General features: G+C 48.8%; 1 protein-coding gene across 1 annotated transcript; it reads left to right on the top strand.

The window, feature by feature from the left end:
* The first annotated feature begins 225 nt into the window (after window positions 1-225).
* Window positions 226-7,405, top strand: GPR15LG (G protein-coupled receptor 15 ligand). The gene is made up of 3 exons (XM_012559551.1): window positions 226-295; window positions 2,453-2,524; window positions 7,320-7,405. The coding sequence occupies exons 1-3, from the start codon at window positions 226-228 to the stop codon at window positions 7,403-7,405; spliced, it is 228 nt and encodes a 75-aa protein (XP_012415005.1).
* The last annotated feature ends 7,930 nt before the right edge of the window (window positions 7,406-15,335 follow it).

Below are 15,335 nucleotides of genomic sequence, written 5' to 3'. Positions count from 1 at the left end.
GCTCTGTGTGCCCCAGGTCACTAAATGCTCTTGGCTTCTCGAAAAGCTGGTTCATTCCTCCTGGGAGGGGCCAGCTCTAGTCTTTAGAAGAATTTCAAGACTGATGGTGCCCTGCCCTCTTGGAAACGCCTCTCTGCCACTCTATAAAGGTCTGCAGTGGCCCTCAGGAAGGACTCCCTAACCCAGCTCCTTCCCAGGACACAGGATTCTGCACCCACCCCCACCATGAGGCTCTCCATCCTCACCAGCGTGCTCTGCATCCTGCTTCTCTGCTTCTCTATCTTCTTGGCAGAAGGTAGGGCTGTTCCCTGGGGTGCTTGTCTCCAAGGAGAGATCTGGTGTCTGGGAAGGGTGGAATCAGGGAGTGCTGGAGGGCAGGCCCTGGCAGCACAGTCTCCACCTCCAGTCCCAGATCCCTGAAACTCACGCACAGCTGAGTAAAAGCAGTGTGCTTACTGTGCAAACCCACGACCTCCAGCTACTTGCTGCACCTAAGCCCTGCCTACAGAAGAAATTCTGCAGCCACCTCTGTGGTCTTTCCATCTTGCTTGGAACAGAGTATCCTTGCGTTGAGTGTGCGTGAATGAATGAATACATTCATGAGAAGTCTTCCTGACTCCGAGCTTCCCAAAACCCGGTGCATAGAAAACTCCCAAGACAGATGGGATGAGTGTGTGTGTGGCGTATGTCTATGTGTATTTGGACAAGGCCCTTTCACCTCACTGGATATCTCTTGCCTTTCTTGATTTGGATAGCTGCATCTTTTGATCTTTCTCTCTTGCCTAATCCTCCAGAAACTGCCTACTTTTACTTTTTGTTTTGGCAGTTATGGTCTCTTTAACCTTTAAACTTTACATCCAATGGAGTAGGAAATATAGAAATACATGTTTTCGTTGTTAGCTGCCGTTGAGTCGATTCCAACTCATGGCAACCCTAAGTGTGCAGAGTAGAACTGCTCCATAGGGTTTTCAAGGCTGAGACCTTTTGGAAGCAGATGGACAGGCCAGGCCTTACTTGTGAGGTGCCTCTGAGTGGATCTGAACCGGCAACCATTTGGTTAGTAGTCCAGCACTTAACCATTTGTGCCACCCAGGGACTCCTATAGAAATATATAAAGGGAGGGAAACACCCATAATTTCACCATTCAAGGGTAACCATGTTCAGCTTTCTGTTGATTCCTTTTCAGTACTGCATGTAAGTATTTTTTATTTTAATTGAGATCACTCTACACATTCAATTTTATATTTAAAAAATTATCACTGTATTATTTAACACCAAAAATACTTATGATTGAAGTTATTCTGGAAACATTCACATTGGAATGTCAATAGTAGTTGTCTTTAAGTGGTGGGATTATAGGAAGTATTTTGTTTTCTAAACTTTCTTCAGTGAACAAATGTCACATTTAATGATAAGGAAAACAGTGATTAGAATTCCTCATTAATGCAGTTTCCAGTAGGCAATTTATCAGACCTCTTATTTTGGACACGTTGGAAGTTGCCGTTGACATAGAGGGACGTTGGTTGTTCAGTGGTAGAATTCTTGCCTTCCATGCAGGAGACGCAGATTTGATTCCCAGCCAACGCCCCTCATGCACAGCCACCACCAGTCTGTCAGGGGAAGCTTGCACGTTGCTATGATGTGAACAGGTTTCATCAGTTTCCAGACTAAGATGGACTAGGAAAAAAGGTCTACCTATCTACTTCCAAAAACCCAACAGATTGCAACAGTCTAATCCACAATTGATCATGGGGATGGTGTAGGACCCAGCAGTGTTTTGTTCTGATGTGCATGGGGTCACCATGAGTCAGGGGCCGACTCAACAGCAGCTAACAACAACAGTGGTTGCCAATGTAACCTTAATGAAGATGCAATAAAGATGAATTTATTTACTTAGAACGTTTCCTGTCTGTTTAGGGCTATTTCTGGAAGATTCCCCTCAGTGGCATTATTTAATATTTTTAGGTATAATTTGCCATCAAGTGAGCGTGCTGTGATGAATCTGCACGTGTGGACATTGAGATGGTTCACCACTTCACACTATAATAGCTAAGTGGCAGACGCATACTTGTACATAAAATATTTCAGATATTTGGAGTTATTTTCTTTGGCTAGATTGCCAAAGGGAAAATTGCTGGGTCAAGGGGCATGAAAGTTCAGAGTCAGGGTGCTGAACTGTTTCTGGAAAGGAACGTGAGGTCGTAGGGCATGGTTTTTCCCAACACCGAATTTGTTACTCTGAAAAGTAAATCACAACAGGGCCCACCGTTCCCCAGGCCTCCAACAGCCTGGCGGACCTGGTTTCCTTGAATAAATATCCGTGAACTCCCGTGCTCCAGCTTCAGAGCATAGTGGCCTTGGGAGCTGAAGCTCACTTAAACCATTCCACACAGACCCACCCTGCAGTGTCCCAAATCACTCAGGGGATCCCTGCTTCTTTGTGTTCCCCCAGGTAGGAGGCATCATGCCAAGCCCCGGAGAGGCAGGCCCTGTTGCCCCAGAGGTACTGGCCTGGTCCTGAGAGGTAAGTACTTGCCCTGCTCCTCATGGGTGGGCCCTGTGTGTGACCGCGTGGAGTGCCGGCACAGGACAGCCAGCGAGCAGGCATGGTCTTGGCCTCACAGAGCTCTCGCAGTCTAGTGCGGGAAACTGACCCTGCCCCCCCGAAAGAGGCAATAAATTAATAATTTGGAACCGAATATGTTCTGTCGAAGAAAAGAGCATCAGGAAGGGCCTCTCAGAGAAGGTGAGGTGCTGTCACAGGCTGAAGGGGGCTAGGGGCTGGCATGAGGAGTGTGGAGGGTGAGGGGCGCAGGCAGATGCCACGCTGGCAGGAAGGCAGCGAAGGGCTGGGGCTCAGGGAAGGCAGAGGAGGCGGGGACAGAGGGAGTGAGCAAGGAGAGTGGGGGGTCTGAGGGTGCTCATGAGAACCACAGGCAAGGCTGTATGAATGCACCCCGGGGAGACCCAGTGCTCACGGCCCACCAGCCTTGTGGGCTCTCCCAGCAGCTGGTGTCACCAGGGGTGGGTGGAGCACGCAGGTGCAGAGAACCCCTGCTCAGGGGTGGCAGGGGGAAGGCAGCCCCTAGACATGCAGGCAGGAGGCAGCAGGCTGGGGGAACCAGTCTCAGTCTGCAGGCTCCATGCTCAGGGCCTAGAGGGTGAGACTGGCCTATCTTGCAAGGCTTGGAGGGCACAGGCTTGAGGGAGATAAGCCTAGGCAGGCTGCAGGTGCCAGCTCCCAGCGTCGGGGCCCAGGCGGGGCAACTGGCACACTGCAGTCCTCTGGCCGGCTGTGAGGTCAGGGCTGCTGGACCTTGCCTGGCCTTTGGCAGGAGGGGCTTAGACCACAGGGAGGGCAGAGCCAGCGGGAAGGCTGCAGAGGTCTGGAGCCAGACAGGCCGGACACAAACCCAGGGCTCCTGCCCTGGACTCTCTGCGGCCCCAACGCCCTCCCTCGGTGGGTCTGAGAAGGCCCTGGCCCTGCTTGTTCCTCTGAGGCCATGGCCCAAAGAGCCCATGACCAGAGCCACCACCACCTGCCCCCGTCCCAGCTACCAAGGAGTCCTGTCCACCCAAGGGAAGCTTGGGATGAGAATGAGGAGGGAGGAGCGAGGTGCAAGATAGCTTAAGCCAGGCCACCTCTCCCCAGACCGACAGCCCCTCCTTCCGAGCTAGCATCACATCCAGCAGGGCAGGGCAAAAATAACCTGCTGAGCAGAGAGCAAGGCACCCGCCCCGGGCAGCGGGGAGGGGATGGCCTGGCTGATTGCAACACTACTCAGCCCAAAGTTCCAACCTGGTGGAGGAGGAGCAGGTTAATGAAATAAGGCGCCAGCCTAGGGCAGGGAGAGAAGCACAGCCTTCCCCACTGGGCTCAACCCCTATCCCAGTCCCGGGATGCATTTGTGCAAAGGCAGTAAAGAAAAGAGAAGATGAGGGTGCACACACACACACTCACATGCACGCATGCACACATGCACCCATACACACTCACACACGTAACACACATGCATACATGCACACATACTCACACGTGCACACATACACACTCATCCATGCACAAGTACACATACACACTCACATACATACACACAAAACCCACACACACACTCACACACATACATACACACTCACACACACACAGTTCATAAGAAAGCAGCCAGATTAACTCCTTGTACAAAGTAGAAGGGCAGTTGTTTTTTTTTTAAGTCACACAATACTTTGGGAGAATAAGCATGTGGCCTCCATGTTAAGACTAACTTTCCTTTAGGGTACATATAAAAAAAATCCATTGTGGAAATTTGCAAACAACTCAGTGAGAACGAGTTGAGTGAAATAAACTCACATTTATTGGGCCCTTATCATGTGATTTTATTGAGATCCTTGAAACCGCCGTAGGTACATATGTTGCCATTTTACAGATTGGGAAACAGGATTTGAAAGAAACTGAGGCAGAGTCAGGAATCTGGATCTGTCCACTTTTTTCCACAGCAAACTGCTCCTAGATAGAGTCTTCCTGAAGCATGTAGATCAAGTCTGGCACATGCCTGAGGGGGTTGTCAGACTTCCCAGGAGGAAGTGGGAATCACAGCTCCTTCACCGCTAGCTGTGTGCCCCTGAGCAGGTCATCCAACATTGCTAAACCTCAGTGTCCTCATCTGTGACAAGATTATGACAATATCTGAAGAGTCAATGGCATGATGACTATTAAGTATTCCACATAGGACTAGCACAGTACAACCATTTGTGGTCAAGTTGATTCTGACTCATGGAGACCCCATGTGTGCCAGAGTAAAACTGTGCTCCATAGGGTTTTCAATGGCTTATTTTTTTGAAGAAGATTGCTAGGCCTTTCTTCCAAGGCACCTCTGGGTGGACTCAAACTGCCAACCTTTCAGTTAACATCCAGGCACGTTAACCATTTGTACCACCCAGGGACTCCTGGCACAGAGGACCCCATAAACAGGACCTGCTGTGGCTGGGGAGAAGGTCCAGCTCTGTCATAGCAACTGAGGCTTCCTGGCCCAGATGCCTTCATTCCATGTGCCCTGAGGCTGTCAGCAAGGAAGCTCCTGGGGGAGGTCCATGGAGTGCCCACCCCACAGACTACCTGGTTCCTGAGAGCTCCATGTCCTTCTCCCTGCTTTGAAGTCCCGCAAATCCACTTGAACCAGAGTCATTTGCGGGAAAGGGCCACAGAGGGATACACAGGGTAAAGGGTGCAGTGAGGGTCCTTCCCCCACCATGGGATTATCTCCATCTTCAGGAAGGATCCCAGGCCACAGGGACAAAGGTTACCCCTTGAGGACCACTACAGTAATGATCGAGGGTTTTGGCAATCTCGAGTGGTACCAGGGTGACCCTGAGGACCCAGGACCATAGTCAATGGAAAGGAGGAGGTGGAGAGGGCTGGTAGCCTGTTCCACCCAGCTTACTAATCAGAGGGCCTCAATTCCATGGTCTTGTTCCTTGTAGTTGTATTCATTAGCCATAGCTGCATAACCAAGCCATCCTAAACCTCAGTGCTTCAAACAATAAGTAGTTATTATTTTTCATGAGTCTGCAGCTCAGCTGAGCAGTTCTAGTCTTGACTGGGCTCTTTCATTCTTCTAAGGGTTGAGTCGGTAGTTTGCTGATCTTGGCTGGGCTCGCCCGCATCACTGGGATCCCAGTCTGCAAGACTAGGATGGTCTCAGTTGGGATAACTGGACTCTCCTCCATGTGGTCTCTCATCCTCCAACAGGCTAGTCTGGGCTTGTCCACAGGGCAGCAGTGGATTCCAAGAGTGAGTGGAAGCACATGAGGCCTCTTGGGTGTAGGTTCAGAACTGTTCCATCACATGCTAATGGCTAAAGCAAGGCACAGACCAACCCAGACTCAAGGACAAGGTAAAAAGACTCAATGTCTGGATGAGAGAAGCTGCAAAGCCACATTGCAAAGGAGGGGTGGAAAACTCCAACCATTTTTGCAATCAACCAACCACAGCATCTATGGTAAAAGCCAGAAAGGAGAGGCCTGGGTCTGAGGGTCGTGGCAGAAGGGCAGTGGTAGTCAGGAAATCATGACCTCCATCACAAATGCTGGAGGGCAGTTCTTACCACATGCTATTAATGGAAAAGAGTAGGTTATACTGTGTTACTGTGATCGTCACTACAGGAAAATAAAAGCATTTTCGAATAGGAAGAAAAAATAGAAAGAAAACTACACCAATATACTATGTTAGCATTTACTTATGATTAAGACATAGGCTATGAATGAATTACGATAATTTTATTTTTTATGCAGCTAGTCTTTACATAGGAATTACTATTAGGTGCAACACTTTACGTCTGTTAACGCATTTAACCCTCAAAACTAACCTATGAGGTAGATACAGTTATTATCCCCATTTTTCCAAATGACAGACCAAAGCACAAAGAGGTTCTGTAACTTGTGAAAGGTCATACAGCTACTAAGTAAGTGGTAGATCTGGGCCTTGAACCCATATAATTCTAGCTCCCTATACTGAATATAGTATTTGGAAACAAAAGGAGAAAAAAGAGTAATTTCATTAATATAGTAACTCTTCTCAATTTGTATTCCCTTTGTTTTATCTTTATGCAAGCATGTTTACCTAGTTTCTTTTTATATTGTGCCTCATTTTAAAATTTTTTTAAAATGATAATTAGATCATAAGCATTTTTCTTCATGCTGCTATGCAGCCTTCATTACCACTGATTTTTATCACTGCAAAAGGTCTCCATCATCATTTCTCTACTGTAGAATATTTAGACTGTTGCCAATTTTTTTCCTGCTATTAAAAACAAAACTATGAAGAATAGCTTAATGCATGCAGTTTTATCTTTCTTGTGGATTATTGCTCCCATAAATAGGACTGGTTTGTCAAAAGATGCAAATGTGGCTTTAGGACACACACTGCTTGACACGTGCTGTCCTGAGGGTGTCAGAGGGCCTGCAAGGACCCGTGGACAGAGCCTCTGACCACGGTCTGCCAGAAACAGGCCTCCCAGGCCCTCCCAAGTCAATGCCAGGGGACCCTGCTCTTGCCAAAGTCTGCTTAGGCAAAGCCGCATCCTCTTTCTTGCCAGGAAATCAGATATCTCCCTGGCAGGACTGCTGCAGTCTGGGCTGTTATATTTGCCATGAAAGGCCCCTTCTGGGCTTCCAGGAAAGAGGGAAACATCTGATTCTTGCTCTGATGTTGAACAAATACCTCTGTTTGAAAATAAGTCTTAATCAGGCTTTCCTCTCTCCTCCCCTGGCTCTGCCTGCCTCTCTGCCTCCCACTCCCTTGTCTCTCTTCCTCTCTTTCCCAGGTCACCACGTGAGGCCCTGCCGACCCTGCAAGCTCAGGACAGGGCTCCCCAACTGGGTGGTGCCAGGGGCCCTCCCACAGGTGTAGTGACCCATAAATGGGACATGTTTGTCAAAAGATGCAAATATGGCTTTAGGACACACACTGTCTGACATGTGCTGTCCAGAGCAAGGCTCCACATGACTGAGACTGCCACAACCAGCACCCAAATCACCCAGAAGCTATATGCCTCTCCTTGGGACAAGGATCTCACTGTGCCCTGGACATGGAAACCTCCTCTTCTAAAGACTCAGCATCTTTTCCTGCCCCTTCGGACTGCTTTCATGCTACCTTTTTGTTTTAGGCTGGGTTCTCTAGAGATAAAAAAAAAAAAAAAAGTAAAGTGTATATATATATATAAATTTATATCAAGGAAATGGCTCATGAGATTGTAGAGGCTGGAACATCCCAAGTCTGTGGATCAGGATAGAGGCTTCTCCTGATTCACGCAGCCACAGGGGCTGGCAAACCCAAGATTGGCAGGTCGGAGAGCAGGGCTCTTGCTCTCAGGCTGTGGAGATTGATGAATTCCAAGACTGGTAGGCAAGACTGCAGGTCTTCTCCTGATTCATGTAGCTACAGAGGCTGGTGAACCCAAGATCAGCAGGTTGGAGAGCAGGGCTCCTGCTCATAGGCTGCGAAGATAGACGAATCCCAAGATCAGCAGATAAGCTGATAGCTCAACTCCCCAGAACTGGAGGTCAGACGAACAGGAGCTAGCCTCAGGATCCAGAGCTAGCAAAAAAGCTAGAACATCTGCTTATATTCAGATGCAGGCCATGTTCCCAAGGAAACTCCCTTTCAACTGATTGGCTACCCACTGCGGATCCCATCATGGTGGTGATCGCATATAAACACTGAGAATCATGGCCCAGCCAAGTTGCCACACGATCTTAACCATCACACTTCTAGAAGAAGTCTTCTCCAGAATCTGTTGAAAACCACAATGTGGATTCAAAGGTCAGAGCTCTGTCATGCCTGTCCTGCTGTGTGGCCCTGGGCACGTAAATGAGCCTCTGTGGCCTTGTAAAGTCCAGGGATGGAAAATGTCCAGGACAGATTCATTCACCCCCTTCTAACCTTCACAGCAGTGAGCTGGGAGGTTAGAAGGCAAGTTCTAGAATTCTGGATCCTGGTCCTGTCTTGCCACCAACCTTCAGAATTACTGTGAGCCAGGCTCAGCCCACCTGGCCTCTATCCCCATCTGACCACTTCAGCACTGACACTCCAGGATTCCACTGTGACCATTGGCAGCTACAGATCCACAGGCCTTGAGCCTGCAAGTGCCAGGTAGCAGGAACCGGGGAAGCCCACCAGGATGCAGAGACTCTGCCATCCTCAGCTGCAGCAGCCCCCTGGTCTGTAACCACTGGTGTGTGATAGCTTGCAGGAGCTGCTTTCTCACCTCCTGATGTGAGTCTGCTCTAAAGAACACGCAAACGAACAAATAAATAAATGTATGTATGTGATGGAGCTTCCATGTTTGAGAAAGTCAGTGACTGGGCCTAAGCCACAATTTTCTGTTTATGGAAACCTGTGCCGTGAAGCCCCTCTCAGACCCCTTTATCACTGCACCAGCTACATGTAAGAAGGGAGTGAGGACTAGTGATATAGCAGGGGCACTGGGCCTGACTTCCCAGGGCTCAAAACCCAGCACTGCCCAGAATTTTCTGTGTGACTCTGGTCAAGCCAGTTCCTTTCTCTAAAATAGGGAGATGGCCAGCATGGAAATCCAAGAAGAATGGATGTAAAGTGCCCTCACAGAAGTACTTTCCTGTCCCCCACCCCCTGTCTCCACCCATCCCTCCTGGCGAGTGTTGACACCCAGTGTCCACAGAGCTGCCAACAGATGGTCGGTCAGGTCTAAGAGGCTTAGCTCTCAGGAAAGCTCTTTCTAATCTGATGCTCCCAGCAAGGTAAGAATCCTCCTCCCATAGTACCACAGCCATGGCTGAGAGAGCCAGGGCAACAAGATGCCAGGCCAATGGCAGGGAGCCCCGGACAAAGCTCTGGGGACACTGGCACCAAGACCAAGCCAAGAGATCTTACATCACTTTCATGAGCTTCATTCATGGGTTCATTCACTCATCTACTCATCCAGCCCCACATTAATCCCCCATCCAGTCACTCACTTATTCCTCATCCAATCATTCATTCATCCCATCACCCCTCATCCTGTCACTCATCCCTTCATCCAGTCATTCACACATAGCTATTTCGGTCATTCACTCATCTTTCATCCAACTATTCACTGATCCTCTCATTCAGTCAATTACACATCCTCCTATCGAGTCATTCACTCATACCTCATCCAGTCATTCACTCATTTCCTTATACAGTCATTCGATCATCCTTAATCAGGTCATTCAATCATCCACTCCCCCAATCATTCACTCATCGCTTCATAGAGGCACATATACATCCCTCATCCATTCTTTCACTCAAGCCCTCATCAAGCCATTCACTCATCCCCTATCCACTGACTCATCCCCTCATCCAGACACTCCTTCTACACTCACTCTTCCATCATTCAGTCACTTATCATCCCTAATACAGTCAATCACTCATCCCTCATCCAGACACGTCTCCTATACTCACCCTTCTGTCATCCATTCAATGATCCCTTCATCCACTCATTCACTCAACCCCTCATCCAGTAACTCACTCATCCCTCATCCAGTCACTCATTCATCCCCTATCCAATTACTCACTCATCCCTAATCCAGTCACTCACTCACCCCTCATCCAATCACTCATCCCCTCATCCAGACTCTCCTCCTATACTCACTTTTCTGTCATCTAGCCACTCAGTCATCCTCTCATCCCTTCATTCACTCAACCCCCATCCACTCACTCATCCCTAATCCACTCACTCACTCAACCCTCATCCAGTTACTCACTCATCCCTCATTGAGCCATTCACTAATCCCTAATACAGTCACTCATTCATCCCCCATCCAGTCACTCATTCAACCCTTCATTCAGTCATTTACTCATCCCCCCATCCACTCACACACTCACCCCTCATCCAGTCAATCACTCATCCCCACATCCAGACCCTCACTCATCCCTCATCTCATCACTCACTCAACCTTCATCCAGTTATTAACTCATCCCTCATCCAGTCACTCAATAATCACTCATCATGTCATTGTCATTTACTTATCTACTCATCTAGTCTTTCACTCATCTCATCATCCAGTCACTCCATCATCCCTTCATCCAGTCAATCACTCATCTCCTCATCCTGACACCCACTTATCCCGAATCCAATCATTCAAACATCCCTTATCCAGTCATTCACTCAGCCCTCATCCAGTCACTCATTCAACCCTTAATCCAGTCATTTACTCATCCCCTCATCCAGTCGCACACTCATCCCCACGTCCAGACACTCACTCATCCCTCATCTTACCATTCACTCAACCTTCATCTAGTCACTCACGCATCCCTCATCCAGTCATTGTCATTTACTCATCCACTCATCCAATCATTCACTCATTCCAACTTTCAGTCACTCAATCATCCTTTCATCTAGTCATTCACTCAACCCCTCATCAAGTCACTCACTAATTCCCTCATCTAGTCACTCATTCATCCCTCATCCAGTCACTCACTCATTCATTCATTCACTCTCTAGATATGTAAAAGTCAGACTCTGTGCTAGGTTCTGAAACTTGCCATTGTGGCAAGAGAGACAGACAGACAGGGGGCCTAGATGTAAGAACCCAAGGCCCAGGATGAGAAGTTGACATATTTCCTATGTTAGTGGGAGAGTTCCAGGTACAGAACGGCTCTTTGTGTGGTTTGTGCCTGTGCATGTGTGCCTGTGTGTATGTGATGTGAAGTGTGTGGTATGTTTTGTGTGTTTGTGTATGTATGTATGTGTGGTATGTGTATGTATATATGTGTGTATATGTAGTATGTGTGTGTTATGTGTCTTTGTGTGTGTCCACGTGTATGTGGTGTGTGTCTATAGTGTTTCTGTAGTGTGTGTGTGTATGTGTGTGGTGTGTGTGTATAGGGGTGAAGTTGGGGTGCAGCAAGAACCATGCAGGAAGACTTGAATGTTTGAGAATTCAGCAACTGGACAATAACACTGGGGCACAAAGGTAAAAATAAGATTCAGTGTGGGGCCAAGGAAGAACCCAGAAGGGCATATGATATTTGGATTCCTCTTGAGGACAATGAAGAACCATCGATATTTGTAAGCAGGGGAAGAATGCAGATTGGGTTTTCCATGAGGAGATGGCATGAGCTGGCGCTAGGGCAGGTCATGGGTGAACAGAAGCACTGAATGAGGGAGTACCTGGGGACAATGAAGGGGCAGTGGGGCTGAATAGCTATGGTGGGCTGTGGGACAAGCCCATGGTGGACTCTGTTGTGTATGGCCCTCACCAGGAACAGCCTTGGTGCAGTGAAGCCCTCACCCAACAGCAAGGCGAGAACCGGCTATTCCTGTATCCTTGTCCCTCACCCCTCCCCCAAAAAATAATAAAAAAGGAAATGACACAAAACCAAACAAACATGCTTGACAGTCACCCAGGAGAAGCAGGCCAATCACTGGACTGAGTCCTCGTGGGAGTGCAGAAAGTGCCAGAAAGCACAAACCAAGCACTTTACTGCAGAGGCTGTAGCTTCACTAAGCGCGAGGGTGTAGAAGGCCAGATACTTGATTTACACAGTTAAATAGAAGACACAGCCTGATCCTTGGCCCAGAAGAACAGGGAGAAGGAGGAGTGTATTATTGGAGGGGCAACATGCAGTGAACAGTGAGGTGATGATGCCAGGCTCGGGCGGGACAGGTGGTGGCACAAAGGGGCCTGCTGGGGACACCAGCCTCCCAGAGAAGCTCATGGTGAGGCAGAGGAAGGTCGGCACAGGCAGGAGGCACACAAGAGAGCTGAGGACCCTGCACCCGCCCCATCTGTTCTTCCTCTTAGAAGGGGTGGAAAGCCCCAAGACCGACTCCCAAGCCGAGCTGGAGGCCTGTGGCCCTAGAGAGAAAGGCATTGCTTCCCATGGAGGGGCCCAAATCTTTCCTTCCCACTCTCACTCACAGGCTGTGTCTTCAGAACTTGCAACGTGGCCTTTTATACTATCTCAGTGGTAGAAGAACTTCACCCCCAAAGGGTAGATTGAATGTACAGAAACAGCACAAAGCCACTTGGAAGGAAAACCTTGTGAATAAGGCTATTCAAGCATGGGGATCCTGTTGAAATAAAAAGACAACATAACATCTGAAAGTGACTTTAAAACAATAAAACTGGAATTCTTATGTTGTCCTAATTGACTTCCTGAGGAACCCAAACATGTTTTCAGGTTCCAGCCATGTGATTAGAGAAAGTGTGCAGTCTCCATGGCGACAGGCAGGACCACACTCCTCTGGCAGTGTGGAACACCCGGTGTAGTTGACAGAGCATGAGCTTTGGAGGTAAACTTGGGTTCAAATGATGGCTCTGTCATGTGCCCACTGTGTGACATTGGGGAGGTCAGATGACATCTTACAGTCTCAGTTTCCCCACCTGTAAAGTGAAGCTAAGCCTGCATATCACGGAGGGCCATTAGGGAAGTAAATGAGATGATGAGACAGGGCCTGGCTCCGAACTAGAAGCCGAATGATCATCATGGATCTTCTTTCTCTAAACTAAACTGATGCAGGCTACACAGGGTCAAATGGCCTAGGCTTCCCCCACCTTCTACCCCTCACTCGGGACACAGTCCTCCTGGCCAGTGGCAGGTCCCATCTACTGTAGAACGTCCTGTTGGACACCACATGCCTGCTGTGTCCGCCTGTCTGCTGATTCACCTCCAAGCTTATCTCTGGACAAAACACCCATGGAAAACCCCTTTCCAGAGCCCTGCAGAGGCTGTGCCCTGCCTGCTTAGTGTTCTTGCAGGACCCCACATGTGACCCCTGAAGTGCAGTGGCATCAGAAGCCATCTAAATTCAGGGTGGTAGGAGAACCAAGACCAGCACAAGGCTGATTCCTATGAGGTAGAGGTCAGATGTACCTCCAGTTGCCAACTTTTTTACCAATTCTGACACCAGCCACTCTCTACTTCTCTGCTGGGTTCAATAATTTGTTGCAATGACCACACACAACTCACAGACCATACTCAAGATTGTGGGGTTTATTAGGGAAGTAACAGCTTACAATTCAGTATTAGGATCAACTAGGAAGTATTAGGAACAACTCAGGAGACACGATACAGTTTGTCAATCTGGACAGCTTCCAACCAGAACAGCCCTCAGCTCCTTCTCAGCTGTGCCCACAGGCAGGCCATGCTCGGGCCTCTGCTGCTGTACCCCGCTTGGGCTAGGTTTCTGCCACTGGGCTTCGCTTAGAACAGGCCTCTGCTAACAGGCCCTGCTTAGGCAAGTGTTACAACTCTTTTCTCTCCTCCCTCAAGTGCCTGGAGGCACCCCACTCCACCAGCAAGCCTCCTGCCCGAAGGCGCTCAGCTCTCTTGCTCTGTGGGTCGGCAAGCCCACTGCAGCTGTCTTGTGCCATGGACCAGGAAGCCCACTGCAGCTGTCTTGTGCCATGGACCAGGAAGCCCACTGCAGCCATCTCACACCGGTCTCCTGGTTCTCACTGCTCGTGCTATCTTGTGCTGTCTCGTGCCATCTCCATTGTTACAGCTCGCTCTGTCTCCTGAGACTAGGAGGTTCTCAGCACAGGGATCCTGGGTCCAAAAAACAGGAGTGCTCTGCTCCTGGCTCTTCTTCTTGATGGTAGTGAGTTCCCCCTTGACATCTGTGGGACTGGTCCTTTTAAGCTTAGTATGATGACAAAACTAACCATTCCCTAGGTAAGCCACAGTCATCTGGTTTGCATAGTAATTGACCAATCCCCTTAAGAGTTTTATACACCTTATTTGCATAGTAAACTGTCCAATCCCATTGCAAGATTGTGGCATAGCAAATCATCTTGCTAGAACTACAAATCCAGGGCCAGAAAGATCATATATAAAGAGAAGCCCCTTGCCTCCTTTGCCAGCTGTACAGCATTTGCCTGCCTTGGGAGCATCCTAGAGCCTGCAGGATGTGAGTGTGTCTAGTGCTCCTGTCTGGTCTCCCAGCAGTGGCTAGACCATGCCTGTTTACTAGCAGCCTGGTAACATGTGGACAGCTCCAGAGGCTGGACTCACTAGCAACAGCTCCATCCCTGGAAAAGGTCTTCGACGCTTAGCTTTTGTGTAACCTCAGTAAAACTGCACTACCTCCCTGGATTTGCAGTGTTTGAACCAGAAGGGTGGAAGGTGCCAAATTACAAGGTGTCAGCACAGAAAAAGTCCATCTCTGCTCCAAAATTCAATCATTTTCTTTGTTGATCCCAATGTTTAAAGATGTTGTGAAGGTGAACACTTATACATGTGCCATAGTCCCTACCACTCCCTATAGCCTTCCTCCCAGCCATTTCACACATTTTCTTTACCTGCCTGGCCCAGCAGGCATTTAATTTTTACCTGGCTACTGCACTCTGTGAATGTATGGACCAGTGGGGAAGGAGCTTGCTAAAGGCATGCAGACTTGACATTGTCAAATGCCTCTTCATTCATTCATTTATTCAGTCATTCAGTTGGTCAACAACTACCCGCCGGGGACCAACTGTGTGCCAGGCCCTGTGCTGGTACTAAAGCACCTGTGCATAAATCAGCGAATCACGACCTCTTCTCTAAATGGGTTCATAGCCCCCTGAGGGAGACAGCCAAGTCTTTTAAGGGCTCTGCCTAGGCCCCAAGTCGGGTCTGGCTCTGCCTGGGGGCAGTGGCATGCCAGTTAAAACAGGTTTTTGGAGGGGGAGATATTCTTTTATTTCTGTCTTCCTTACCCAGGCTCAGCCATGAGGCATAGGGTGAAAACAGGCCATGTCAGTGCTATAGATCCTAGCTTCTCATGTGAATGCCACAATGACAAAAAGTCAGCAGTCAGCCAGAGTCAGGTTTAGTGGGTAAGGTTAGTGGGGACCTG

Source organism: Trichechus manatus, unplaced genomic scaffold (genome assembly GCF_000243295.1).
Source record: "Trichechus manatus latirostris isolate Lorelei unplaced genomic scaffold, TriManLat1.0 scaffold00265, whole genome shotgun sequence".
Taxonomy (NCBI): domain Eukaryota; kingdom Metazoa; phylum Chordata; class Mammalia; order Sirenia; family Trichechidae; genus Trichechus; species Trichechus manatus.
This window is presented reverse-complemented; position numbering and strand designations above follow the sequence as displayed.

Coding starts and splice junctions, on each gene's coding strand:
- GPR15LG (XM_012559551.1), top strand. CDS start 226: ATGAGGCTCTCCATCCTCACCAGCGTGCTCTGCATCCTGCTTCTCTGC. Junction 296..2,452: donor CTCTATCTTCTTGGCAGAAG/GTAGGGCTGTTC, acceptor GTGTTCCCCCAG/GTAGGAGGCATCATGCCAAG. Junction 2,525..7,319: donor TACTGGCCTGGTCCTGAGAG/GTAAGTACTTGC, acceptor TCTCTTTCCCAG/GTCACCACGTGAGGCCCTGC.